General features: G+C 52.1%; 11 protein-coding genes across 11 annotated transcripts; 5 read left to right on the plus strand and 6 right to left on the minus strand.

Moving 5' to 3' along the window:
* Window positions 1-2,146: 2,146 nt before the first annotated feature.
* On the minus strand, window positions 2,147-3,632 carry SAICODRAFT_18488 (uncharacterized protein). The gene has a single exon (XM_019165961.1). It carries the CDS (start codon window positions 3,562-3,564, stop codon window positions 2,296-2,298), a length of 1,269 nt encoding a protein of 422 aa, XP_019025037.1. The 5' UTR covers window positions 3,565-3,632; the 3' UTR covers window positions 2,147-2,295.
* Window positions 3,633-3,747: 115 nt separating this feature from the next.
* On the minus strand, window positions 3,748-5,048 carry SAICODRAFT_70618 (AAR2-domain-containing protein). Its single transcript, XM_019170595.1, has one exon. It carries the CDS (start codon window positions 4,994-4,996, stop codon window positions 3,791-3,793), a length of 1,206 nt encoding a protein of 401 aa, XP_019025038.1. The 5' UTR covers window positions 4,997-5,048; the 3' UTR covers window positions 3,748-3,790.
* A 292-nt stretch (window positions 5,049-5,340) lies between these two features.
* On the minus strand, window positions 5,341-5,989 carry SAICODRAFT_91112 (ribosomal protein S9). Its single transcript, XM_019171736.1, has 3 exons — window positions 5,870-5,989; window positions 5,662-5,804; window positions 5,341-5,609 (listed from the first exon to the last, which is right to left on the minus strand). The coding sequence occupies exons 1-3, from the start codon at window positions 5,951-5,953 to the stop codon at window positions 5,411-5,413; spliced, it is 426 nt and encodes a 141-aa protein (XP_019025039.1). The 5' UTR covers window positions 5,954-5,989; the 3' UTR covers window positions 5,341-5,410.
* Window positions 5,990-6,298: 309 nt separating this feature from the next.
* SAICODRAFT_18491 (ribosomal protein L13e) lies at window positions 6,299-7,184 on the plus strand (the record flags this gene model as incomplete). Its single annotated transcript, XM_019165962.1, has 2 exons — window positions 6,299-6,598; window positions 6,764-7,184. 2 exons carry the CDS (start codon window positions 6,299-6,301, stop codon window positions 7,145-7,147), a joined length of 684 nt encoding a protein of 227 aa, XP_019025040.1. The 3' UTR covers window positions 7,148-7,184.
* A 380-nt stretch (window positions 7,185-7,564) lies between these two features.
* Window positions 7,565-8,827, plus strand: SAICODRAFT_6709 (uncharacterized protein; the record flags this gene model as incomplete). The annotated part of the gene is made up of 4 exons (XM_019170281.1): window positions 7,565-7,799; window positions 7,856-7,874; window positions 7,926-8,033; window positions 8,095-8,827. The coding sequence occupies 4 exons, from the start codon at window positions 7,565-7,567 to the stop codon at window positions 8,825-8,827; spliced, it is 1,095 nt and encodes a 364-aa protein (XP_019025041.1).
* Window positions 8,828-8,991: 164 nt separating this feature from the next.
* SAICODRAFT_18493 (putative DNA polymerase alpha catalytic subunit) lies at window positions 8,992-13,492 on the minus strand. The gene has a single exon (XM_019165963.1). It carries the CDS (start codon window positions 13,433-13,435, stop codon window positions 9,080-9,082), a length of 4,356 nt encoding a protein of 1,451 aa, XP_019025042.1. The 5' UTR covers window positions 13,436-13,492; the 3' UTR covers window positions 8,992-9,079.
* Window positions 13,493-14,413: 921 nt separating this feature from the next.
* Window positions 14,414-15,406, plus strand: SAICODRAFT_55513 (60S ribosomal protein L7; the record flags this gene model as incomplete). Its single annotated transcript, XM_019169378.1, has 2 exons — window positions 14,414-14,530; window positions 14,780-15,406. Coding segments are annotated over 2 exons (744 nt in total), but the record flags the coding sequence as incomplete, so codon positions are not given.
* A 633-nt stretch (window positions 15,407-16,039) lies between these two features.
* Window positions 16,040-17,068, plus strand: SAICODRAFT_24704 (uncharacterized protein; the record flags this gene model as incomplete). Its single annotated transcript, XM_019166799.1, has 1 exon — window positions 16,040-17,068. One exon carries the CDS (start codon window positions 16,040-16,042, stop codon window positions 17,066-17,068), a length of 1,029 nt encoding a protein of 342 aa, XP_019025044.1.
* Window positions 17,069-17,667: 599 nt separating this feature from the next.
* Window positions 17,668-20,422, minus strand: SAICODRAFT_78891 (DEAD/DEAH box helicase). Its single transcript, XM_019171133.1, has one exon. The coding sequence runs from the start codon at window positions 20,140-20,142 to the stop codon at window positions 17,722-17,724; it is 2,421 nt and encodes an 806-aa protein (XP_019025045.1). The 5' UTR covers window positions 20,143-20,422; the 3' UTR covers window positions 17,668-17,721.
* A 1,069-nt stretch (window positions 20,423-21,491) lies between these two features.
* SAICODRAFT_34539 (zincin) lies at window positions 21,492-23,867 on the plus strand (the record flags this gene model as incomplete). Its single annotated transcript, XM_019168364.1, has 2 exons — window positions 21,492-21,622; window positions 21,647-23,867. 2 exons carry the CDS (start codon window positions 21,492-21,494, stop codon window positions 23,865-23,867), a joined length of 2,352 nt encoding a protein of 783 aa, XP_019025046.1.
* A 148-nt stretch (window positions 23,868-24,015) lies between these two features.
* SAICODRAFT_6715 (ubiquitin C-terminal hydrolase L3) lies at window positions 24,016-24,807 on the minus strand (the record flags this gene model as incomplete). Its single annotated transcript, XM_019170289.1, has 2 exons — window positions 24,016-24,612; window positions 24,670-24,807. The coding sequence occupies 2 exons, from the start codon at window positions 24,805-24,807 to the stop codon at window positions 24,016-24,018; spliced, it is 735 nt and encodes a 244-aa protein (XP_019025047.1).
* Between the last annotated feature and the right edge of the window lie 300 nt (window positions 24,808-25,107).

Below are 25,107 nucleotides of genomic sequence, written 5' to 3' on the forward strand. Positions count from 1 at the left end.
TGCTGAAGATCGTCGTCGAGCTGATGGAGACCTGATGGAGGCGAGCTCGAGCTGATGGTGTCCATGTCCAGCGGGTACGTCAGGGTCATATGTTATTCCTTCTTACCATTGCCATGTAAACCTTGATCAACGCAGCTGATCCGAGATCAAGTCGGCTCAATGATATCGGCGGAGCACGTTGACGTTGTCGGGTGTAGCTTCCCGCGCGCGCCATCTCTGCAGCCAGCGCAGATCAGATCGCCAGCCTGCGAGTAGAGACCGGAGTTGTAAGTTGTTGCAAGGAAGTTTCTGGGGAACCTTCTCCTCGGTATTTAAGCCAAGTTGGCCCAAAGGTTCATTGCACACTCGCGTTACCTGGTGCTTAGCTATGCCCTAGATTGGTCGACCAGCGTGCGTGGGAATTCTGCATTGGGTTCTGACAGCCGGCGCTTGTATATACGGACGCCATATTACACCTTCCTACAAAACATCTGCCTTTATAGCGGCAGGATAATGGGAGATCCATAGCACGGAATCGAACAGCTGCTGCAGCATATTGCTGAAGTGCCATTGACAAAGTCTCCTTGGACATGCCCTCTCTGGTGTCGCTGCCGCTGGAGGTCATCGGCCAAATCATCTCCAAACTATGCACATGGGATTCTAATATCGATCGGCTACGCTTGTTTGATATCTCAAAAGGCATGCGCGAGATGGTTGCTCCCTATCTCTTCAGGCACTTTGATACCAGCAAGTCACGCAACAATCAGCGTTTGGCTGGATATGTTACAGAATATTAATACGGTTGTCTTGTCAAGAAGTTGGAGCATCGTGACTCTTGCAATGTGTAGATGACGGTTGCTGTATGGCGACTCTTGTCTTTCAACCGCCCAAATTCGCTATCGATCGATCTTGACTTTGTAGATCTCACGGAAAGTTGAGTAAACGAGCGAAACCCTTGGCGCAGGCCCGAGCCTGCGCCTCTTCTTCGCGGACTATTGACATATCAACACCTGAATGGGCTGCCAGTTGATCAGCCCCTTCCTTCTAGTATTAAAACGCTTGATATCAGAAGTCCCCATTACAACGATCATTCTTACAAGGTCTGGGAACTTGTCAAAGAACTTCCGAATCTGAAAAGTTTCTCTGGGACACCGGGGATGAGTCCATGGTCTCGGGAAGAATTCCTGTGAGAGACGAGCTAGCAATCACAGGAGCACTTCGCGAGTACTGCTTGGATATGGAAGAGATCAGAATGTTCGCCATCGGGGACCCGATTGAAGCTTGGCGTCGCGATTTATGCAACCTTCGTAAGTTGCGCTCGTTGGAGTTGCCTATCAGTAACTTTAAATCTTCGTCTTGTTTGCGCATCACTACAACAATCAGTATAACTTAGAGAATGCATGACCTTGCAATCGATTTGGTTCAGGATAACAGGAAGATCTGCTAAGGCTCACCGGTCAATGTTAACGTTCTTTTCATCATTCTCACATGTTGTACAGCATCATTAAAGCATTGGAAGTTCCCATAAATCCAATCGAATATAGCTTAGTTACTCGATGAGAACATCTAAGTGACATATCAGAGCACCACAAATCAGGTATCCTGGCTGCGGCCGGTGAAGGTTTTCCCACGATGCATCGCATGCCCATTTTTATATGGGCAACGACAGCAGCTGCTATTAGAATTCCTTGATCTACCCTGCAATTGCAACTGACGGCACAAGCATTAAGTGATCCGTAAGGCATTGGTGATGAGGTTAGCCAGCCGGAGATGTCTGATCTGTTATCCCTGCCACTGGAGGTCCTTCGCCTCATCATCTCCGAACTACAGGAACTTGACCAGATGAGCTTGTTCGATGGTTAAGAGGCATGCGTGAGGCAGTTGCTCCGATTATGTTTGAGCATAACAGAAAACTGCGGCAGTTCGGAGAGGTTGCCATTGAGGTTGCACCCATGTCCGGCCCCTTGAACGTGATCTATAGGAGACATGTATCGTCGGAAATCGTCCACGGCGCGCGGCCAGGATACTTCAAAGGTGTTACCTAGGCCAATGCGTGCTCGGATTACATATTATTTACCTTATGTCAATTGCAGGAGTCTAAAGGCACCGAACATTTGCAATCGAGCAAATCCAATCAAGGTGAAAAAGATCAATTAAGTAATATAGTAAGCGTAAGTATATGTGGTATACCAGAAAACAGCAAGCGCCCAAGAACCAAAACCTCACATCAGCTGTCCAAAAAATCCCACGGGTATCGGGAATCCCACGACCAAAACCAAAAAACCAGGCCCCAATTTCCAAATAAATACACGTGGCTTATTCTTCCCTCTGACGACTCGCCATAAGGATAGCCCTACTACTCGTATACCCAACCGACCCCATTGGTGGTGCCTTGGGGCTGACCTCAACCCATATGAACTGTCCCGGGGGCATCCTCCTCCTCCTCTTCGGTGTCTGGCAGCCTTGAGGTTCCGCAGAGTCGAGCGTTCCATCTCTCCAGACAGGCCCAGTCAACAACTCCCTCGTTTTTTCATCCTCCTCGTGTTCTGACTCGGTTTCCTCGTCCAATGCGGCAGAGGAGCGCGTGCGTTTACTCGTGAATTGAGCGGGTGAGAGGAGGGCCTTCGACGCCGAAAGCGACAAACTCGGCGTCTGCTTATGCGGTGTCAAGGCAGACAAATCAACATCCTCAACCTCCCCCTCCTCCGGCGTCCTCGCCCTCTCCAATACCTGACTCGCCAACAACCCCAACGCATCCAACCCGCTCGTCTGACTCCCATTACTACACTGACTTGCCTGATCTCCAACACCCCTTCTATGCATCGTAGGCACCCGCGACCGTAGACGGCGGATTGCGTCGTCTTTTTCGGTGAGGAGTTGTTTTGCTGCACGGAGGCGTTTCTTGGTTTTCAGGTAGCGGCCGCGGTAGGTTTGGGTGCGGGTGCTAGGGGCTTCTTCCATGAAGGGGGGTTCGAGGCCGGCGAAGCCTGCGAGGGGGGGTTGGGATGCATTTGCGGGGGCGGAAGTTGATACTTCGCAGACAGAAGCAATTGACATGGGTGCCGGCTGTGCTGCTGCTGGGGCGGGTGCAGGACGCTTGGATAGAGCGTCAATCTCTTTCTGGGTGAGTTCTGATTGCACGGTGTGACGCTTTGTCTGTTCGGCAGCGTCGTAGGCAAGCAGTTGAAACTGGAGCACATGGTGTGCGGCAACTGTCCGCGCCCTCTTCAGCTCTTCAGCCATGCTACCAAGTCTTGATAGTGCTTCCTGCAACTTGTCGTGTAGCATGTCATTGTCATCATTGGGTGTAGGGCGAAGGTCGTCAATGTTCAAGTCGTCGTGGGATACTGGGAGGACAGGTGCCGGCACAGGTTGCCCAAGCATAGAATAGATCTGTCGTTGCTGTTCTCCATCTCCACCTTCAGCCTTCACACTCGGTGATCTCCTCTTCGCAATTGGAGCAGCACAAAGAAACACCGGCGAGTCATCGTTGTCAGCACCCCCGCTCGTCTCCTCGTACAGCGGCGACGACAGCGGGGGTGTATGCAGCGTCGAAGCAGGCGATACAGCCCTCTGCTTCGTCATGGTTCTCGATAGTGATTGATTTGTGAAGCTAGGTAAGGAGGTGTTTTGTTGATGATGATATAATGGTGATTGTCAAAGGAAGGGTCGGTAAGGGTCTACGGCATACGGTGGCAAGGTGCAGTGCAGCGCAGATTTGAGAGGGGGCTGGTGTTGAGCCGTGAATGCACGCGCGGTTAGGCAAAACCCAGGGCAGGGAGGGTCCATTCTAACGAATCATCTTGTAGGATTACATCTCGACGATTACTGGAGCATACTCTCCTGTTTCTTCTTCCATTTCGTCTTCCGCGCCTTCTCCGATCACGATGACCTCTCCGCCGTTCTCCAGATCCACGAACCCACGGCCCGCATGGGGACCACCCACAAGCTCAATTTCGTAATCAAATGCTTCTTTCAATGCTTTTAGTAGATCATCCAACCGTGCCGATAGCACAGAAGACGGTACAACCCCCGGTGTTGCCGTAGATGCCTCCCCATCCGTGATATTCCGTCGCAAATGTCGCAATTGAGTTGCCAAAAACAAACTATCCTCCACAATATCCCTGAACGTCGCTTCTGGAGTGCAAACAAGCTGTGCTTCAATAACATCCATGAACTCCACGAAGAACGCCTGCCAGCTCTCCGTCGCAATGGCTTCCTGCGCATCACAAACCATCTCCACAATGGTCTTCCAGGCCTCCCATCCAGCAAAGTTGGACACAGCCAAAAGACACAGATAAGCCAATTGCAACTCTCCCAACAATGCTGTCCGATCACCGGAGTGGTATGTCTGGATTGTCGAGTTGAGCACCCACGACTTATCCAATGACCACCGCGTAATATCCGCTCCAACCGAACCCGGAGGCCACGACCTCTTCAAATCAATGACAGAAAACCTCAGAACGTGTTCATCCGGCGTCGATGCCGCTCCAGTCTTCAACTCTTTCTCATCCGATATCGAAGCCGTAGTCGATCCCACACCCCACCCCGTGGGCAATATCCGATCTAGTAGCTCCTTCGTGATCCGTGTTGATAGTCTCTTGAAGTCGTCCGTGCTTGGCTGTCGTTCCTCTCCCTCAATTCCAGGCTCCCGATACGGATATGGCGCCAACCCACGTTCATCCACCGTTGTTGATGTAAGTGCTTCCGCCACCCTCAATTCATCACTCTCAGCATCCCACTCCCTCACAATAACCTCCCCACCACCCCTCGCCTCAACCCAGAACCCATCCCTCAACCCCATCCCTCCACTCACATCCGGCGACACCTGACCCTGTGCTCCCAACCCCCCTGGTACCCCAGGACTCCGGGCATAGTATACGAAATGCAACCCAGGCGGAACGTACTTGATTCCCCGAAAGTTCGGACCAGTGGTGTATGTGTGGAGGTCGATGCCGAAGGTGGAGTTGGGTGGGAGGGACGAGATGAGGAGGGTTGTTGTGTGGGGGTTTGACATGTTGATCAGCTGGTGGTGTAAGGGAGGTAGAGGTGGTAAGGTGTTTGGTGAATAAAGTTGGGTCTACGTTACATTCACGTGCATTGGCGGGCGTGGTTGCCGAAGCTCAATTGGGCAAGCAAATGAAGGAGAATCAGAATGTGTTACAGATACAGATGGCAATTGTGCGTGCAGCGTGACGGCAGATGGAATGACAGAAGGTGCAAAACGGGGGCAATGGTCAGATGCAAGGCGAATGAACAGGTATGAAAGGCAAACAGGTGCAATTTCTTGCTTTTGATATATCCCATAGATGCAAATAAACCAGAAAAAACGCCTGTTGCCCAATGATTTTTGTCTGCTTTCTCCTTCCCGAATACCGTCCAACCAAGTTCCGAAGATCGAAGTCTTGGTTGACCGCAAAGCGCATACGCTTTAACGGTAAGACTTCTGGAACTTGGAGCGGGCACCCTTTCCTCCGAACTTCTTGGGCTCGGCGCGACGGGGGTCGGCGACCAAGAGGGTACGGTCGTACTGGACGAGGGCAGCCTTGATCTCGTTCTTGGACTGCTCGTCAACGAACTTCTGGTAGTAAGCGACGATAGCCTTGGCAATAGCCTGACGGATGGCGTAGCTGACAATGAGTATTAGCGAAATTCACTTGCAATGAAACTCGGAAGACTTACACCTGGGAAGTGTGACCACCACCGGAGACGCGGACACGGATGTCAACGTTGGCGAACTTGTCGACACCAGCGATGAGGATGGGCTCGTAGACCTTCAAGCGAAGGATCTCGGGCTGAACGAGCTCGATGGGCGACCCGTTGATCTATCCAATTCAAAAGTCAACATCTTGACCTATTGGAGTCGCGGATTCTAACGGGGCTGTCGGACCTTCAAGAGACCACGGCCGGCCTTGCAGTGGGCGACGGCGGTAGCGGTCTTCTTCTTTCCGAAGCACTGGACGGAGGCAGACATTATTGCTGGGTGAGGACGAAGATTCGGGTGGGTCGGACGGTTCGAAGAGGGCGGTCGAGGTGGAGGTTGGAGGAGATAAATTTCTGATCCGGGGAGGGTTACGAGCGCGCTGAGCCCTAGCAGGGAGGAGGAGGGAGGCCCTGCGGCGGTGCGCTCACTCGCCACTCCTCCCAGCAGCGCACCCAGGCTGGGAAATCGAGGCAGCCGCGCTAGAGGAAATTCTCAGCTTGTGCTCGACCTTCGCCAACTCCGTCCACCAAACTTCACATAATCAGGTATGCATTGATCCCTTGTCGTCGTGCTGTTTCCACTCAGAACGCTCACCGTCGTTTTCTTGCGTTAGTCATGGGTTTCCGCGGTAACAGGGTCCTCCCCAACAACCATTTCCGCAAGGACTGGCAGACTCGCGTCAAGACTTGGTTCGACCAGCCCGGACGCAAGCTCCGTCGCCGTCAGGCCCGTGTCACCAAGGCTGCTGCCGTCGCTCCTCGCCCCACCGAGGCTCTCCGCCCTGCCGTCCGTTGCCAGACTGTCAAGTACAACATGAAGCTCCGTGCTGGTCGTGGTTTCACCCTTGAGGAGTTGAAGGTCAGTAAGATTCGGTTTCGACCATTTGTGCGGGAAGAAGTGGTTTTGCAGGAATTGGTGTGTGGATTGGGACGGACGTCGAATAGGGGACTGGGAGAAAATTGAGATGGACGACAAGCCTGGGTTGGAAGGACTGCAATGGAGTGGAGAATGCCCTTGGAGAACGCACAAATGGCGAACAAGCCACATTTCGAGACAGAATACTGACTTTTTCGTGTCCAGGCTGCTGGTATCCCCCGCAAGCTCGCTTCCACCATCGGTATCTCCGTCGACCACCGTCGCCGCAACAAGTCCCAGGAGTCCCTTGACCTCAACGTTCAGCGTCTCAAGGCCTACCAGGCTAAGTTGATCGTCTTCCCCCGCAAGGCCGGTAAGCCCAAGAACGGTGACTCCGCCGACCTCTCTGGTGCCGAGCAGGTTAAGGGTGCTGTTCTCCCCATTGAGCAGCCCTCCAAGGAGGTTCAGACCCGTGCCATCACTGAGGAGGAGAAGGGCTTCAAGGCATACCAGACTCTCCGTTTGGCTCGCTCTGACGCCAGGTTGAAGGGTAAGAGGGAGGCTAGGGCCAAGGCCGCTGCTGAGGCCGAGGCTGAGAAGAAGAAGTAAACGCATCCTAAATAAATGTGTTGTTTCTTTGGTTTGGACGGTTGGTGCAAAATGGTGTATTCTCAGGCGTTGCCGGAACTTCTTTGATTATATAAAGGGGATAACTTTCACTACATGAGGGTTGGGGGTTCTGCGCATGCCTGGAATATATCTCGTTTTGGGTTCACATTGCAATTCGTTCCGTCCGTAATCCCATATTCGACCTCGGCTCTCCCCATGACTCGGCCAATCGAGTCTCCGGCTCTCTTTCATCAAACTGCAGGCCGATGCAGTTTCCTAATCCGGTAGAGCCACATCGGTAATGGCGACTTGCAGCTTCTGAACTAAATTTAGATTTCAACGGCAATAAGCAACGAACCGTCGGCTGCCTTCTGGCGATTGATCCCTGGTTCAACAACCGGATCTCCTGCTTCTACCATGTCGAATCCAGGGCCCATGTCGCCGGTGAACCAACCCTTCGAGGTCCGCCTTCTCGAGTTCTCCAGACGGTATCCGCGGTTCTGGAGTTTTGCGTCTGGGACAGTATGCGTTGGTATGACACTAATCGCGAAGGGTTGGTTGAAGACGCAGAGGTCTGTTGAGGTGGGAGGGATGGAGAGGTTTGAGAAGATCCTGGCGAGCCGGGAGGCTGAAGGTCGAGGGGTGATTACAGGTTCGTTGATTTTTGTCCTATGACCTCATCGCATATGGCTAACATCCTTTTGGCAGTATCAAATCATATTTCAACGTAAGCTGAACATGTTCGCGAATCATGAATGGCTGTTAATGTTGCTTGAAGCGTCGATGATCCTCTACTGTGGGGTACCCTACCACTTCGCACGGTCTTCAAGGGACCATCATACAGCAGATACTCTCTAGGCTCAGCGGATATCTGTTACACAAACTCGTATGTGAATATACTCAGTGGTGGTTGGTCTGCATGGACACTAACCTGATGTCATTCACAGTACCCTCTCCACCTTCTTCTCCCTCGGTCAAACACTCCCAACCTACCGCTTCGGCCAGTACGGTCCCTTTCAACCCTCAATATCACGAGCGATTCACCTCCTCTCACCTGAATACCCCACATCATCCTCAAAACCAAAGATCAAGCGAATACCATCCCTCGTTCATGTCTTCCCAGAAGGCAAGATCCGACAACACCCAGACAGAGAAATGCGATACTTCAAATGGGGTATATCACGCATGATCCTCGAATCATGTATACCACCAGACGTCAGTCCGGACAAACCGCTTCCGCCACCGCCAATTGTGGTACCGATCTTCTTTACGGGGTTGGATGATGTCATGCACGAGAATCGAAAACGGCCTAGGTTTCTGCCGAGGATGAGGAAGGATATCAAGTTTACGTTTGGAGAGCCATTGCCGGATGAGATGTGGACGGGGTATAGGCAGAGGTGGGCGGAGATGTGTGCGGCGCATAACTATCGGTCAACGTTTGGGAAGGAGAAGTTGGTTGATTTCTCGGACAAAGAGATTCCGGAAGAACTGAAGAATGGAGAGGAGGCGAAGGCGATGAGAAGTGAGATTGCTGCGGTGATCAGAGAAGAGGTGGTGAAACTACGCAGGGGGATGGGATTGCCGGAGGAGGACCCAAATGCAAAGGTGGTTGGTGCGAAGCTGACGAACGGATGGGGTGACGAGTCCGATATCATTGAGAAAGAGCCACCAGTCGTATGAATGTACCATCAGCATTGTAATGGTCATGGTGGATATCTGGGATATAGGGCATAGATCAGGATTATGACAGACAGTAGATTTAGCAACTGAAAGAGGAATGGGCGCCAATTCACTCAAGAGAAATTTATAGAAGGTATGATATGTCCTATTATTCTAACTACTACAATGCCAAAATGTACTCCCTAACGCCAAAGTTGTATTCAAAATCCCTGCTTCTGTGAAAAGATCCTCCGACCACTACTCAGCACCAGCTCATCCCATGAAGCTAAAGATGCTGTTTAGATCCACGTATCGCCTACCACACCTCTCCAAGTATTTCGCAATGACGGCTCTCTGCTTGTCAAACCTCTCACGGTTCTGCTCAGCCAAAGCGAAGACGATTGCAGCATCATCACCCTTCGCCTTTGCCCTCGCCTTATCCACATCGAACAAGCTGTCGAAGTACAACATTTGGTTGTACATCATCTTATCAGAGTACTCATACCTCATCTGACCTCGTGCTCCACGGGACAAGCAGGCCAGGCATCGCTTTCCATACACGCTCATTTGACGAGTACGGTTACCGCAGGCAGTGTCTTCACAGACGAGCCAGCCTTCGTAGTACATAGAAGTCTGCTGACGAATCTGGCAGTCGAGCTGGGCAGAGAGGGAAAGCGGCAACACAAGAACACCACACTGGCATTGGATGCCGTTGGCGGTCACACGCTCCTGGGACTGGACAAGACCTTCGAAGTCAAAGGACTCCTTGCAAGCATGACACTTGATCAGTAGCTTAGCCGCATCTTTGAAACGCTCTTCATCAGCAATCTGAGTCTCAAGGGGCTGGATGTCCTTATCCGCCGATCCCATCATAGCTTTCTGACCGATGTTGTACTTGCGGGTATCAAGACCAAGACACTCTGCAAGACGAGAAGAGTCCGTTCCCTCGATAGGCTGACAGAGACGATCCAACGGGGGGAATATTTGCTTGACAAGGTAATGCTCAAAGTCGATCTTCAGATCCGAGCCTGTCTTCATATCCTGCGGAGGGTATGCACGAGCAGCGACATCCTCCGGGTTCTGAGTAGCACCTTCTTCTCCGGTGATGACATACGCAATGACGTCTCCAACACGAACAGCCTCACCCTTTGCCTTCTTCTTGAGAGCAACCTGAACTTGGGCCATGTGCTTCGCGTTCGGGTACTCCTCTGGGTTCTTACCGAGCTTGTTGTAGATGATATACTTGTTGACAGGGAAGTCGCCATTTCGCATCTTGGCAGAGAGCTCGCGAAGGTACTCGTGGATCTTCTCGATGACGGTCTCGGTTTGCTCACCCGACAAGATCTGGTTGAGAACGTACTGAGACGCATCCTTCGACAGCTGACAGAACTCACGACGCTTCATGTCGAGACCCTTAACCTCCATCTTGGACTCGAGCTTGCCATTAACCTCGATCAGGTTCAACGCAGCATACTTCTTCTTCATGTGCAACAACAACCTTTGGAAGACATTGTCGATGTCAATCTCAAGCAAGCGATAACGTCCGTTGACAGCAGCTTTGAACTCATTACCGATACGGAGAGCCTCCTGGTAGTTGTCAATGTTGGTGTTGATCATGACGGAGTCAGTATCACCATAGATGACCTGAAGCGCCATGCTCTCGGCCAACTCCTTCGTACTGGTGAGAGCTTCACGACCCTTATAGGTAACCAGAGCTGCCAATGGACGAGCGTAGAAACGAGACTTGGTGAAACCAAGACAACCGTACATAGAGTTAGCCGTCAACTTCAACGCAGTCTGCTTGGTATCCCACTGCGCGAGCTGCACAGGCGTGGCCTTCTTGTCCTTCATAAGATTCTTCACCTGCCTACGTCTCGCAACGAGGTTAGCAAGAAGCTTTGGCAGGATACCCTGCGGCGTCTCGGCGTCCGGCAAGTCAGGCATCTTCTCGTCCTCGTTGGTCTCATCGATCTCTGAGCGATCGACCGTCGTGAAACAGATATTGTACTCCTGGATAATAGACGGATATAGCGAGTTGAAATCCATGACCAAGACGAATTTGTCGTACAAACCCTTGATAGGATCAAGGACACGTCCACCAGCAAACTTGTTCTTCTTCTTGGACGTACCAGCCGTCGCATCATCGTCATCATCTTCCGGATTCGGTTCCGCAATAGGCTTCTTCGAGATCGGCTTATCAGGGCAAATGTACTTCGCCTTATTGAACTCATGCAAAAGAATGTACTCGTTCCGCTCGGCACGCGTACCCGTCAACGTCCTCGCCCACGAATTACCAGCAAGATTCGTCAATTGTTTCGTCAACGGCAACAACTGCGTCTTCAGCGCAATCGCCGCAATGAAATACGTGTCAACCTCGCAATGCATCACAAACTCCGTCAACCCACGAGCGGTATCAGTCCACTGCTGAAGCGCCTTCTCAATATCCATCTCCTCCCTCTTCTTCCCGAGCTGAGTCTGGACCATTTCAGTCAACGACCACGAAGTACCCTTGATTGTCGACTTGCCGAGATCGTTGGCCAAATCGCACATCAAACGCCCCGCAACGATCTTCTTCTCCTCAAACGAGTTTCCAGCAGCCCTGTTCATGAAGATTTTGGGCCATTCCCTCCTCCTCATCCTTCCCAGCCTATGCCAGTTCATCGTCTTTTTCTCCCTCATCCTGTGCAACAGCACACCATAATCAACTCCCTCGAGTCCGTGTCCAATATACACGTCCGGATCAACGCCCTGGATTTTAGTAACGAAGCAATTCAGGAGCGCACTCTCCGTCTTCTCACACCTAATCTGCCCACGATGCTTCCTAACTTCGGTCTCAAATCCAGCGGGGAAGACACCCTTCAAAGGCCTGACAACCGTGAACGTCGAACAAGGCAACTTCTCCGCAGGGGTAGGATCATCCATATTGACATTCTCGTAAATCCTCGCACTCGCAACCACGATCTCCTGCTTGTTCTCCGCGTGGTTCATCATGGTCCTGAACGCGAGAGACATGACCGTCAAAGGCGGAGTCTCCAGCGTACCATCAGGCAAAGTCGTGATCAGCTCAGGATCAGAAACCGCGAGTTCGAGTTTACACCACGAAGCATTCGTAACCGCATTGAAATCCGCTTCCTTGATTTCCAACCAGCAGGGACCCATGACACGCCTATAGAGCACGAATTGCTCAAACAAGGGCGTATTGGTACCGAAGACGCGGGAGAACGTGTCACCATTCAACTCCTGCGGAAGCTGCGCCTTCGAGTACTCGTACAACACCTTGAGGTAATCGCCCTCGGCGGGCACACCGCCCTCCTCGAACGCATACTTCCGCTTCGAAACCTTCGACTTAAAACCCACAATACCAGCCTTGGAAAGTAGTCCAGATACCTCCTCCCAGACTTGTCCCATCCCGACCTCTTCTCCTGATCTGTGGTTCGTATCACGGGGAAGGAAGTACAGGTTCCGAAGGATCCCGTCGACACGGACGAAAGCCGAGACGTGCGTCTGCGTTTTCTTGTTGAAAACCTTTCCAAAAAGGTAGAGCGATCCACCGAGTTCGATGTAGTCAATCCAGAAGAATCGTAAGGTACCGTTCTCCTCACACGCATCCTCGGGACTAATTTTCGAGCCTGATGACGGGAATTGCGGAGACGAGGTGATGTTCAGCGACGCATCGACATCCATCCACGCACTTGCGTCAACAGCCGCAGTAACCGGCGACGTGGGAATAGCTCCGTTCGGATGCGTCTGAATCGGCTTCAACCTATTCGGCTGCTCAGCCATCCTTGGCACAGACCTCGTAGCTGAAACATTAACCCCTGTCGTCCGTAGCCCACGATGCGCAGTCAACGGCTTGACCACGAAATCATCCTCATCCTCCTCCTCATCCTCCGCGACGACCAACTTCTTCGCTGCAGGCGTGGGTGACGAAGGCGGGATAATTGGTTCGCCCATGTCGTAGTCGTTGTCGTCGGTCATGGGGTGGTCGGCGTCGTTGAGTTGGATGCTGGGTGGGGAGGAGGGCATGGGTGGGTCCATTTTGCGAGAGGCTGCGCGTGGGGGTGGGGATGGTGCACGCTTCTTGCGGGCTGCGCCAAGTGGGGAGGATTCGGCTGCTCGCTTGTTTGCTCGACGAGATGCGGAGGCGTATGCGGTTGAATCGTCCTCCACGTCGAAGTCACCTAGGATGCCTGCCATGAATTCTGCGTCTTCGACTGTAGGCGCTACTGCGGTTTGGTTGGTTGTCGTTGGTACAGTCACTTTCGCAAGGTATTTGTTAATCGACTCGTTCTTCTTCTCCTTCTGTGCCGCCTCCTCCTTCTTCTGTTTCGCAGTCTTCTTTGGTCTCTGATCGTCCTCCTCATCGCTGTACCTCTCCCTTTCAAACTCATCCTGTCCATAATCGACGTATCCCTCTCCATTATCATCAACAATGAAGTCATCCTCATCTAGTATCTCGCGTTGACGCTTAGTGTACTCTTCCTCATCGAGTTCATCGTAGATATCCTCCTCGGCTTCATCCTCGTAGGTTGCAGCACGCGTCTTTCCCGCCGCTTTGAGGGCGCGGAGTTCGGCGAACTTGTCGCGAGGATTCTTCTTTGTGTTTATTCTTCGTGATGGGCGGTCCATCTTTATCTTATAATTGAGGGATACGGAGGAGGGGGTCGAGGGAGGAGTATGGAGGTGAGTTTCGCGTCTGAACTTGGCCCTCGAGACGCGTTGAACTCAATAACCCAGATTGGGAAGTACAAGTGGGTCACGTGCAGTCAAAGCAGAAAGATGATCAATACCAATTGAAAACAGTCTGGCTCTTCAGTGCTCCTCATTCAATTACCCTTGGAGCTCGAGGCCTCTCCAGCAACTGGCCGTTGCGCGCGCACAAACCCTGAACCCACCCAAGAAGCACCGCCCCCTGGAAATCTGAGGTGTGGCTGGAATTCCGCCCGCACAAAAGTATCTCGAGGGTCCATCTGCAGAATCCTCGTCTTCGCCCACCGTTCACCGAGAAACCAGCAAAATCCCAATGGCCGGAACGTAAGTCGCTCTTTCTCTCCTGTCCTCCAGGAGTTGAATCAAGCTGTCTTTACTTCACTCGTGAAATCGTTCAGGAGCTTATGCTTCTGGCACACCCAATCCCTGATCTGCCTTACTTCTCATGTCGAGAGGGGAGATTGGGGAAAGAGTTCTTCCCGTTACGGGAGTTCTCGAACTTTTGTCCTGTGCTTCGGCACGGGGTGTTGAGGGCTAAGGCGATTTGGATGTTCATATGTGAACTGAAAACCTTTCCTTTTAAATCTATTTCTTGGTCACAACATAACCGAGATGGGACTATTGATCTTGTCGATCACCCAATCTCTTCAGTTGTGCCTTGATCCTGGCTCTCTTCCTTACCGAACGAGCCGGGGAATTGTTGCGTGCGGATCACCGATCTGCTCCAATGAATATTATTCAAACCACGTCGAGCCCTTCGAGCGGGTCGGACTTTTTGTCTGTGCCACGTATATGCTCTGACGTTTCTGTTTGTTGCAAAGCCCCTTTTTTCAATTCCCTTATTGGATTTGCGGGGTTTTATTTATGCCGTGGTTTGAATCCTAACGTTTTGCGTCCTCTAGTACTGTCCCCACCACCGAGCAGATTCTCGTCCCCGAGACCCTCTTGAAGAAGAGGAAGGCTCAGGAGAAGACCGCCGAGGAGCGCAAGGCCGCCCAGGTTGAGAAGAAGAAGGTTAGTTCGAACTTCTGCGTCCATGGTGTGCGTGCAGGGAAGAAGAGAATGTGATTGTCTCGAGACTGCGATGAAGAAATTGCATTACCAGCATTTTTTGACAGCTAGCCACGGCGATGTTGCTACAGTTAACCATCTTTCGGGACTGAGTTCGTCTCGAGATATTCTGATCTCTTCTTTGTCTTGCGCATATACTTGAGGCGCAACCCTGCAACCCCCGAACATCATGACTAACATGTCATCATACAGGCTGCCAAGGCCAAGCGTGAGGTCATCTTCAAGCGTGCTGAGAAGTACGTCAAGGAGTACCGTGACGCCGAGCGTGAGCAGATCCGTCTTGCCCGCCTCGCCAAGAAGGACGGTGACTTCTACGTCCCTGCCCAGTCCAAGGTCGTCTTCGTTGTCCGTATCAAGGGTATCAACAAGATCGCCCCCAAGCCCCGCAAGGTCCTTCAGCTCCTCCGTCTCCTCCAGATCAACAACGGTGTCTTTGTTAAGTTGACCAAGGCTACCTCCGAGATGCTCCAGATCGTCCAGCCTTACATCACCTACGGTGACGTCAACTTGAAGTCCGTCCGTGAGCTCGTCTACAAGCGTGGATACGGTAAGATCAACAAGCAGCGCATTCCTCTTTCCGACAACGCCTTGATCGAGGCTAACCTCGGCTCTTTCGGTATCATCTCCATTGAGGATTTGATCCACGAGATCTACACTGTTGGTCCCAACTTCAAGCAGGCCTCCAACTTCATGTGGCCCTTCAAGTTGTCCAACCCCAACGGTGGCTGGAAGTCCCGCAAGTTCCTTCACTTCATTGAGGGTGGTGACTGCGGTTACCGTGGTGACGCCATCAACGCTCTTATCCGCCAGATGAACTAAGCGTTCGTCTTGTTTGGTTGAGCGAACGGTGATCTAAAATGGGATTTTTTCTTGGCGTTTCGTGTTTTTTGGGTTTAACTTAGAATCCAAGGGTCGTTTCTCCGGCGTTGTTTGCTTTCTTCACAATCACTTGTCTACGTTTGCCATTTGTCCATGTCCATTATCATATCATTCGTCCTGTGCTTCTCTCGGTCATTGTAGCGTTTCGAGACGGCGTCGTACTGGAGCTTCTCATGCTCATGCACCCCAGAATTCATACGACAGCTGGCTCGGGAGTCATACGAACTTTCTCTACGTCAACACTCCCCTCAATACCAACCAGCATTTATGCCCAAAAAATACTCCGCAAAAGCCCAATCAAGATCTCTATCAAAGATATACACATCTCCAGCCCCAACACGCCCCGAAAGCGCACGCACCACCTCCTCCTCCCCCCTCACCACGGATGTCACCGCCCGCCTCACCCAACTCCGTATCGAAGCCCAGCGCCATGAACGAAACCTAAACGGTAGAGTCCGGCAGGAAATAGCACTCAACACGAACGTTCGGACAGTCCATCCCGATGTCGAGGGCGTATTGGCGTATCGAGCCCCAGTTGTGAGGCCGAAGGCGAGGGGGTATGCGGCGGTTAGGATGAGGCGGTTACAGCCGGGTCCGGCAGCGCCGCCGAGTTGGCTAAAATGCGCTGATTCGGAGCATAGTACCGATTTACTGCGTGCGCTCAATGCTAGTGAGAGGCATTCGTCCCGGTATGGAGATAGGATAACCTATCGTACGCTGTCGGGTTTGATCTTGCCAAGGGCTGGGAGTTTGGTGGATCTTGCGTTGAGGAAGTTGGCGGAAGAGTGGGATTTGTATGTGGAGTATTACAAGTATCATCTTCCGATGCTTTCGTCGAGGCAGAAGGAGTGGGTTATGACTTATGTTGGACGGCATACGAATCCGGAGTGGAATAGGATCAACATCCTGGAGGTGTTATGGTCAACGAAGAGGGATGAGGACGAATATGAGCAAGATGGCGTGGAGGGCGGTGAGGATGTTGTTCACCTGGATCTTACGCATGCTATGGGCCGGAGTGTGATGTGGTCTGATCTGGACAAGTACTTCCAGCATTACGGCGACACAACATCATCCGACGATAAAGACATTGACAACGACGAGGTCTCAACCGACGACTGGACGTCAGCTCTCCCCACCTCCCCCTTCTACTCCCCTACCCACGCAACCCTCGCCCACCCCTCTCCCACAACCTCCCCCCAAACCCACTGGCGCCGCCTCATCTCCTGCTCCATCCCCTCAACCCTCACGCACCTCTCCCTTGCTGGCTGGCCCGCACCACCGTCGAGCGATATCTTGTTCTCGGTGAGCCGGAAGTATATCTGTTTGGTGGAGTTGGATTTGAGGGAGTGTGGGTGGATTGGAACGGAAACGGGAGTGGAGATGGTTGTTGGGGCTGATTGGGGTGGAGGGTGGAGGGGGGTTAGGAGAGTGCTGGTTGATGCCGCAATTAGTGAGGATGCGGGTGGGGAAGCGAGTGGAGGAAGGCGTGAGCTGGCGAGGCGCATTAATGGGAAGAGGCGGAAGGGGGAGTGGATTGACATTATCGAGGATGGCTCTGTCAATGTTCTAGACAATTGGCTGGCGGTCGCCGGTGGTCGATGAACCCGCCGCCTCCGTGACCGTGGTTTACCATATCAACCGACGATCTCCATCAGGTCTCCATCAGGTCTCCATCAGGTCTCCATCAGGTCTCCATCAGGTCTCCATCAGGTCTCCATCAGGTCTTCATCAGGTCTCCATCAGGTCTCCATCAGCTCGTCCATCAGGTCTCCATCAGCTCGTCCATCAGGTCTCCATCAGGTCTCCATCAGGTCTTCATCAGGTCTTCATCAGCTCGTGGTTCCATCAGCTCGTCCATCAGGTCTCCATCAGCTCGTCCATCAGGTCTCCATCAGCTCGTGGTTCCATCAGGTCTACATCACCATCCGATGTGTTGACCGGCGTGCACCCTGCCGTCGTGGTGTACCGTCCGATAGTCTGATGGAGTTTATCCTAACAGTGAGGTGTTATCAATGCAAGCTGTTGCCACACTGTCCACAAATCAACCCGTCGGTCGGCGTAACCTCGCTTACGTATCAGATCGTTTCCAGGTTATCGTACCGAAACGTTGTGTGATACTAAGCTGGAAACGCACGAGTAGACGTGTCATACGCATCACAGAGTTGAATGTGATACAGTAGGATGGCTCTAACGGTTGATTGACTCGGTGGTAATGGATACGATTCGAAATTATATCTCTAGACCTAGTGCAACTCCTATTTCCTGAACTTGTGCTGCGGCCTTGCGTTCTTCTCCCTCCTGTTCTGCTGACCTTGCCTGTCCTTTCTGATATCGGACACGCTCTTGAGATCGGTCTTAGGCTTCTTCGCACCCCTACCCAATCCCTTCTCCGCAGCTTCCTTGACCCTCTTCTTCCGTACCTCGTAGTCGTCCCGACCCTTAACGGCAGCTTTGGGTGCTTGCACCTTAGTGTGCTTGAAACGACCTCTAGGTCCACCGATGAACCTGGATTCACCTTGACCGGCGAGATGAGAGGAATCGACACCAGGCATGTTGGTCTTCGTCTTATTCTGCCAAGCCTCGAAACGACCGGACTTGAAGGTTGCGGGGATCTTCACACCGGACTCACCACGGATCATCTTCACGCCCTTCGAACCGTCATCGTCGTTCATGCGGTTCACGTAGTTCTTCTTCTTTGGGTCCCAACGGAGGCCACGATTATTCCGCTCTCCGACACCAGTCTCGTCGTTGACGAGGTCCATGGCGACATCTCGTGCTTGCTCAGCAAAGTTGGTACCCTTGGAGTTAATGTCATATCCACGCTCCTGCATAGCGGCCATAGGCTGGAAGTGAGAGATGTAATGCTCACTATCCTTGAATGACGTGGGCTTGTCCTTCTTCGCCTTGTTCTTGCGTTCAGTAGCCTTCGCGATATCCTTTGACGACGTGAACGCATCCTCCACGTCCGACTCCGCAGCATCCGAGAGATCTGCCCATGCGTCACCACGGTCCTCCTCAAGAGCCTGGACCTCCTCCATGTCATCATCGTTGCCACCTTCCTCCTCGCCTTGAGTGGTCCTGGGTCCAATGATGATCTTAGCTCTCCTCTTCCTCATAACGTCTGCAGCCGCATTCCTAGAAACACCCCTCTTACCAATCTCGAAGATAGTCTCCGCAGGTCTGATGTTGGCCAACCTCTTCAACATATCCTCACGCTCCTTCGAAGCGTTGTCAGGTGCAGCTGCTAGAAGCGGGTGCACCAACGACCATCCACGGCCAGCAACAACCTCCTTCGCACGCTTCACAGACTCAGCAGAAGCTGACGTCCTGGTCTTCAAGTAAAGACGCTCACCGCGCTGCGAGACACCCTTCTGAGCGGCCAGATCAGCGCTCCTGCTCAAGCTAGAAGCGACAAACTCCGTAGTGCTCTCAACACCGTCACGAGGCAGTCCACCAAGCACGATTTCACCAGAATAATCCGGAGTCTCATGCTTGTTCTCGGCAGGAACGACCAACTTGCGTCCCAAGAAGAGCTGCAGGTCAAGAAGGTAAGGCGCATCCTCGGCACGAACCAAAGAGTACGCCCAACCCTTGCGACCAGCACGAGCGGTACGTCCGACACGATGCACAAACACCTTCGGCTCACTAGGGAAGTCGTAGTTGATGACATTCGACAAAATAGGAATATCGATACCACGAGCAGCAACATCCGTGACGACCAACAAAGACGTACGTCCAGCACGGAAATCGGCAATTTGGTTCTTACGCGCAGTTTGGTCGAGGGAACCGTAGATGTAAGAAACTGCGTATCCGGCAAGGATAAGGAGGTTGGAGATGTACTCGACGTGGTGCTTAGTCGAGACGAAAATGATCGTGGCGTGAGGCGAGACGGCTGCGTTACCCTCGGGAATGTAGTCACGCTTGCGTTTCTTGCCTACCTCCTCAGCAAGAGGCGCACCAGGTGGGACCTTGATGACTTCCTGCAAGATATAGAGCAAACCACCCTCCTTCTCAGCAGTCTTAACACTGAAAAACGCGGACTCGAGTTCAGTAGAGATCTTGGAGTCGACATCCAAACGAACAAGAACAGGGTCCTGCAAACCAGCCTTCGCAAACTCCACCAAGCTCTTCGGAAGAGTAGCAGAGAAAAGCAGGGTCTGACGCATAGACGGCAGCGCATGCAAAATCTCAGTCAACTGCGAACTGAAACCCATCTCGAAAAGGCGATCGGCCTCATCAAAGACAACATACTCCACTGAACTCAACTGCAACGCCATCTCGACCTTCAAATGCATGAAACGACCAGGCGTAGCAATGATAATGTCGGGGTTCGCAGACATCATAGCAAACTGCTCCTCCAAACTATCACCACCAACAACCAACACCGTCTTCAAATCCGTACCCTTTCCAAATTCCTTGACAACCCTGAGCGTTTGCAACGCCAACTCACGAGACGGTGACATGATGATCGCACGTGCTCCAGTCTGCGCACGATGACTCTTGATCTTCTCCAACATCGGCAGCACGAACGCAGCAGTCTTTCCGGATCCAGTACGTGCCATACCGACAACATCCCGTCCCTCAATCACGAGCGGGATGGTCTTTCTCTGAATGGGCGTAGGTACTTTGAACCCCTTCGCTACGATCGCCTTCAGGATGTTCGCAGACAACCCCATCGACTGGAATCCTCCACTCTTCGCCTTCTTTCCCTTGACTCCGACCGTGCTTTTGCGGTTAATCGCAGTCTGATGTGCCGCAATGAATGCCTCATCATCATCCTCATCCTCACCCCCCTCAAAGTCTCCAACCAACTCCAACGCATCCGCAGCCGTAGCCTTCTTCTCCACCTTCTTCGCTTTCTTCTCTACCGGCTTCCCAGCCTCGCTAAAATCGAAGTCGAAACCATCGTCACCCCCGCCTCCCGCAATGGCATCCGCAATATCAAACTCGTACTCGCTTTCCGCGGGTGATGCTTCCCGTGCTCGAACCATTGCAATTGTATCGAATATCGATCAAGCTCCGATCGGCGGCGAAATTGGGATTTTCTGGAGTGGCTGGTGGGGGGAATCGATAAGCTTCGCACAGCCACACATCCATAAGTTTGATGTCCAAAATGATTCAAGTTCAGTCTCCAAAATGATTTGAAGTTTAATGTCCAGAATGATTGAATTTCAATGCAAAAGTCATGAGCCATTCCTCAGATCACGTGAAGCTCAAATTCTTTTCGCGCTCCCACCCTAACTCCACTCAGGACCCCAGCTCTCTTATAAAGCCGCACCCCCCGCGCGTTCTGTTACACCTCATACTTACCTGATTACTCCGTCTCCAGCTCAAGAATTGGAAATGGACGGTCTCGTCGACCATTGCATTGCACAGCGCTTTGGTTGGGGACTGCGACGCGTCTTCGGGCGTGCTCGGTGATTTAGTTTTTGGTGGTCGGCCTTTCGGGGCCTTTACGATCTGTGTCTTCCTCTTGATGAATGCAATGGTATGAAAGTACCAGTGTGTGTGGCAAGATGATGAAGCAGAGCAATCTTTTCTCCTGTGCAGTAAACTTATTCGTAGCCTGCGATGTCTGGATAGAAGACTCAATTGCAGTGCGATGACTCGCGTATTCACGGCTCTTTCGGTCACTGCTGGGTGCTGCCGTAGTAGTAGTAGTAGTTCACAGACCTGTCAGCGAGCATCGATAACGCTTGCTAACCGTAAGAGTGTCCTGCCCGAAGACGAGTAGAATATGGAGGATGAATCTAGACAGTAACACGTCCCGCAATTATTCATAGTAATAGCAATGAAGTTTGACACAGTCTACACGACTCCCTCCCTCCCTCTGTCATCTGACCAGGAAGCGGAACATCCGCGGCCGGACCCCGACCTATATGAATTAAATTCGGCACACCGTATACCTACCGCAGGTCTCTCGAGCAAACGTCCAACCATCGCCATAAGTATCACCCCGAGATCGTGAAGCCCACAGCTGATGCAACTGCGTGCGTCCACGCGCGTCCTTCCTACTCGGTCCTCAATGCTGGCTTCAATTCGGCAAGCAGCACCACGGACCAGCGCGGGGGCATTGCTGTATCGATCCGTCTCTCAATCTGTGGCTTCCGGGGTTCGACGTTACGTCTTCAAGGGAGATGGGCGGAAATATGCCAGGTGTTACGCAACCGCCACTTCAAGTCTACCAGCCGAACACATAGCTTTTTCGACGTCTGCTGACAATGTGCACGACGATGCCCTCCTGAGAGAGATCTTTGATTCGCCTAAGGCATGGAAGGCTTTTTCCAGGAAGTCTTTCTCTGGCTTCGGGAAGCGCACTGGCCTTTTTCTCTACAAATATCTCACCGATCCAGAAGCATTCCCAGTATTTGCCGAGCGTACACTGCAGAGAGCCTCCATTTTGTCCGATAAGATCGTGGCTGCTCGAACACCTGCCGAGTTACGAAGTGTAATCAAGGATTTTGATCGGTTGAGTGACATGATGTGTTGCGTGATTGACCTGAGTGAGTTCATTCGGACAGCGCATCCTGATCCGCAGTTTGTTGAGGCTGCTGAACAAGCATACGCGATCATGTATAAGTTCATGAATCAGCTCAACACCAATGTTGGTCTATATCAAACCCTCCTACGTGTTTTTGCGGACAAGGCGATAAGTGCGGATCTTTCTGAAGAGGAGCGCGCAGTGGGGATGATATTTATTCGGGATTTTGAGAAGGCAGGTATCCATCTTTCTCCAAAAACTAGAGGCCGTTTTGTTTCACTTGCATCAGAGATTGATGTTCTGGGACGACGCTTCGTGACGGGTGCAGGTGCAAACGAGAGTGTGATGAAGTTCGATCCGAAAGAATTATATGGGCTGAATCCTGACTGGGCTCGAGAGTACATGTCACGGGATAAGACATCCATCACAATACCAGCAAGGAGCACGGTTGCGCAGTTGGCTCTGCAAACTGTACACAGTGGTGATGTGCGCAAAAAGATCTACGAAGCTATGAATGCGGGCACAGCGAAACAGGTGGATACTCTGGAGAGTATGCTGCGATCTCGGGCCGAACTCGCAAGGTTGACCGGTCATGAAGATTACGCAACGATGCAACTGCAGGATAAGATGGCTAGTAGGCCAGCTTCAGTATTGGAATTCTTGGAATCGTTGGCTGCTTCAAACCTCCCTCTCGCCCAGAAGGAACAGGGCATTTTGGAGAAGCTGAAGCAGGAGCAATTGCAGTTGCAGGTGCCCTCTGGATTGAAGGCATGGGATCGGGATTATTACGCCGTCAGATATCATCAACAGCAGAGTCGGTCGGCAGCATCATTGTACGGTTTGAGGGATTATTTCTCTGTTGGAACAGTGATTCAAGGGTTGTCGCGGCTCTTTACTCAGTTGTACGGTATCCGCTTCGTCCCGCGAGAAACTCAGCAAGGCGAAACTTGGCATGAAGATGTGCGAAGACTGGATGTTGTTTGTGAGAAGGCAGGACATGTTGGTTTGATATATTGTGATTTGTTTGCTAGAAAAGGGAAAACGAAGAACCCGGCACACTACACTGTCAGATGTTCAAGACGCATTGACGATGATACTCCGGTTGAAGGGGAGATTCCGGAATATACTGGGATGGCTACGATGAAAGATCCAGTTACCGGTCAGATATATCAGCTGCCGACAATTGCGCTGCTATGCGCCTTTGAGAGTGATGGGAGACCCGGCCCAACCCTGTTGCATTTCAATGATGTGAAAACGCTATTCCATGAAATGGGCCATGCGATGCATACAATGCTTGGGCGGACCAGCTTCCAAAGCGTTTGCGGTACACGATGTGCTACAGATTTTGTCGAGTTGCCCAGTGTTCTAATGGAGCACTTTGTCAGCGCACCCGAGGTCTTGAAGCTTTGTGCTAGACATTACAAAACGGATGCGCCTGCACCGCCCAAACTCATTGAAGCCCAAAACAAGATGGAGAAGCTTTTGGCAGCCAGTGAATCACAGATCCAGATTGTGATGTCACTGTTGGATCAGCACCTCCATTCCTCTATCCCACTCCAGAGCGGATTTGACTCAACGGCTGTCTTGCACGGCCTTGAAAAGCAATGGGGACTTTACCCACCTGTTCCCGGTACGAGATGGCAGACACAAATGTCGCATCTAGCGCATTATGGAGGCACGTATTACTCGTATATCTTTGACCGTGCTATTGCGTCCAAGGTTTGGAAGAACGTTTTTGCCAGCAACCCAGTGGACAGGAGTGCTGGCGAGAAGTTCCGAGATGAAGTGCTGAAGTGGGGTGGCGGACGTAATCCATGGACATGCATTGAGGGAGTGTTGGGTGCAGAAGGGGAGGGTCTAGGAAAGGGTGATAGCACGGCAATGGAGAAAGTCGGTAGCTGGGGTATTGAACTCGATTAGAGGGACGTGACACACTTTAGACAGCAGCCACCGTCGAGGTAACGGAAGGAATAAGAGCATGAACAACGATCCGCGAAGTTAGTATGAACAAGTCTATTGATTGGGTATCCTTGGTACACGTGAATGCAAGTTATGCCAATCGTCTCCCTCACAACGGCCCCAACGCCGTCAACGAAAAGTTAAAGTTATCCCCCTCCCCCGTCACAAACTCCTTAATCAACTCCAACGCCTTCTCCCCAAGCAAATCCTCTCCCTCAGGTAGCTTCCCATGATCGACATACCCCGCCCTCCTTCCATCCAATTCCAACAACGACCCATTCGTGCCCTTTGCGAAACACACAAAATGGAGATCCGTATCGTCCGTAGCGTCTGGTGCTGCGGTTTGGCCCTGTGTAGCTGTACTCCTGTGACAATCCTCGATCTCGGTGTTAGATTCGAGGGCTTTTGCTTTCTCGGCGATGCTCAGGTTTTTGGTTGATTCCACGAATTTGTGGAGAGGGGAGGTGGGGGTGACGAAGGGGTAAACGTCACCGTTCGACAGAGCGTGGATGAGCCCCATCGTTCCACAGGCGTTTCCGATGGTTTGTTTGAACCAGAAAACGCCCTCCGGAGGCGGTGTGTTATACTTCAGCTGTTCATCTCGTCTCTGGCGTTTCTGTTCGTAGGCGGAGGAAATGGGGAAGACGAGGAGGAGCGCATGGCAGGGACGTGGGACAAAGGCCAGAAGATCCGGATCATCAATTGACTGTGAACGGGCCAATGTCAGCAAGCTGTCACTCGCATAATTGCAACACAAACTTACATAGACGTCATGCCACCCAAGAGCATCACTCAACCCCAACGCATGGCTCAACTCGGTCAGCAACTCTGGATTCGACTCCAACGGCACCCACGACTTTCCCGACGGCGACTCCTGGTCCAAATGGCCGTGCTCATCCATTTCGGCTTCTCGTATCCCGGCAGTCTACGGGTCGCATCTGCACATAAGCGCTCGGGTCAGTATATACCGTACCGTACTCCACCAGCTGCAGGCAGAAGTAGCGCAGACTCTAAATACACCTCTCCGCTCGGGCCTCGATCAGAAATCACTAACCAAACGAAAATCAATACGACCCTTCTCGGCATACGACATCTTTATTTATTATTGTACCGGCTTGTCGACCGCAGTCGCCGAATGAATCTCTGAGCTGATTCCAATTGATCGAAGCTCTCGAATACCCGTTGCTGTTGTTGTTCGCTT

This window comes from Saitoella complicata (assembly GCF_001661265.1).
Source record: "Saitoella complicata NRRL Y-17804 unplaced genomic scaffold SAICOscaffold_8, whole genome shotgun sequence".
NCBI classification, from domain to species: Eukaryota; Fungi; Ascomycota; class Saitoellomycetes; order Saitoellales; family Saitoellaceae; genus Saitoella; species Saitoella complicata.

Coding starts and splice junctions, on each gene's coding strand:
- SAICODRAFT_18488 (XM_019165961.1), bottom strand. CDS start 3,564: ATGACGAAGCAGAGGGCTGTATCGCCTGCTTCGACGCTGCATACACCC.
- SAICODRAFT_70618 (XM_019170595.1), bottom strand. CDS start 4,996: ATGTCAAACCCCCACACAACAACCCTCCTCATCTCGTCCCTCCCACCC.
- SAICODRAFT_91112 (XM_019171736.1), bottom strand. CDS start 5,953: ATGTCTGCCTCCGTCCAGTGCTTCGGAAAGAAGAAGACCGCTACCGCC. Junction 5,805..5,869: donor CCGGCCGTGGTCTCTTGAAG/GTCCGACAGCCC, acceptor TGAATTGGATAG/ATCAACGGGTCGCCCATCGA. Junction 5,610..5,661: donor GGTGGTCACACTTCCCAGGT/GTAAGTCTTCCG, acceptor ACTCATTGTCAG/CTACGCCATCCGTCAGGCTA.
- SAICODRAFT_18493 (XM_019165963.1), bottom strand. CDS start 13,435: ATGGACCGCCCATCACGAAGAATAAACACAAAGAAGAATCCTCGCGAC.
- SAICODRAFT_78891 (XM_019171133.1), bottom strand. CDS start 20,142: ATGGGGTTGTCTGCGAACATCCTGAAGGCGATCGTAGCGAAGGGGTTC.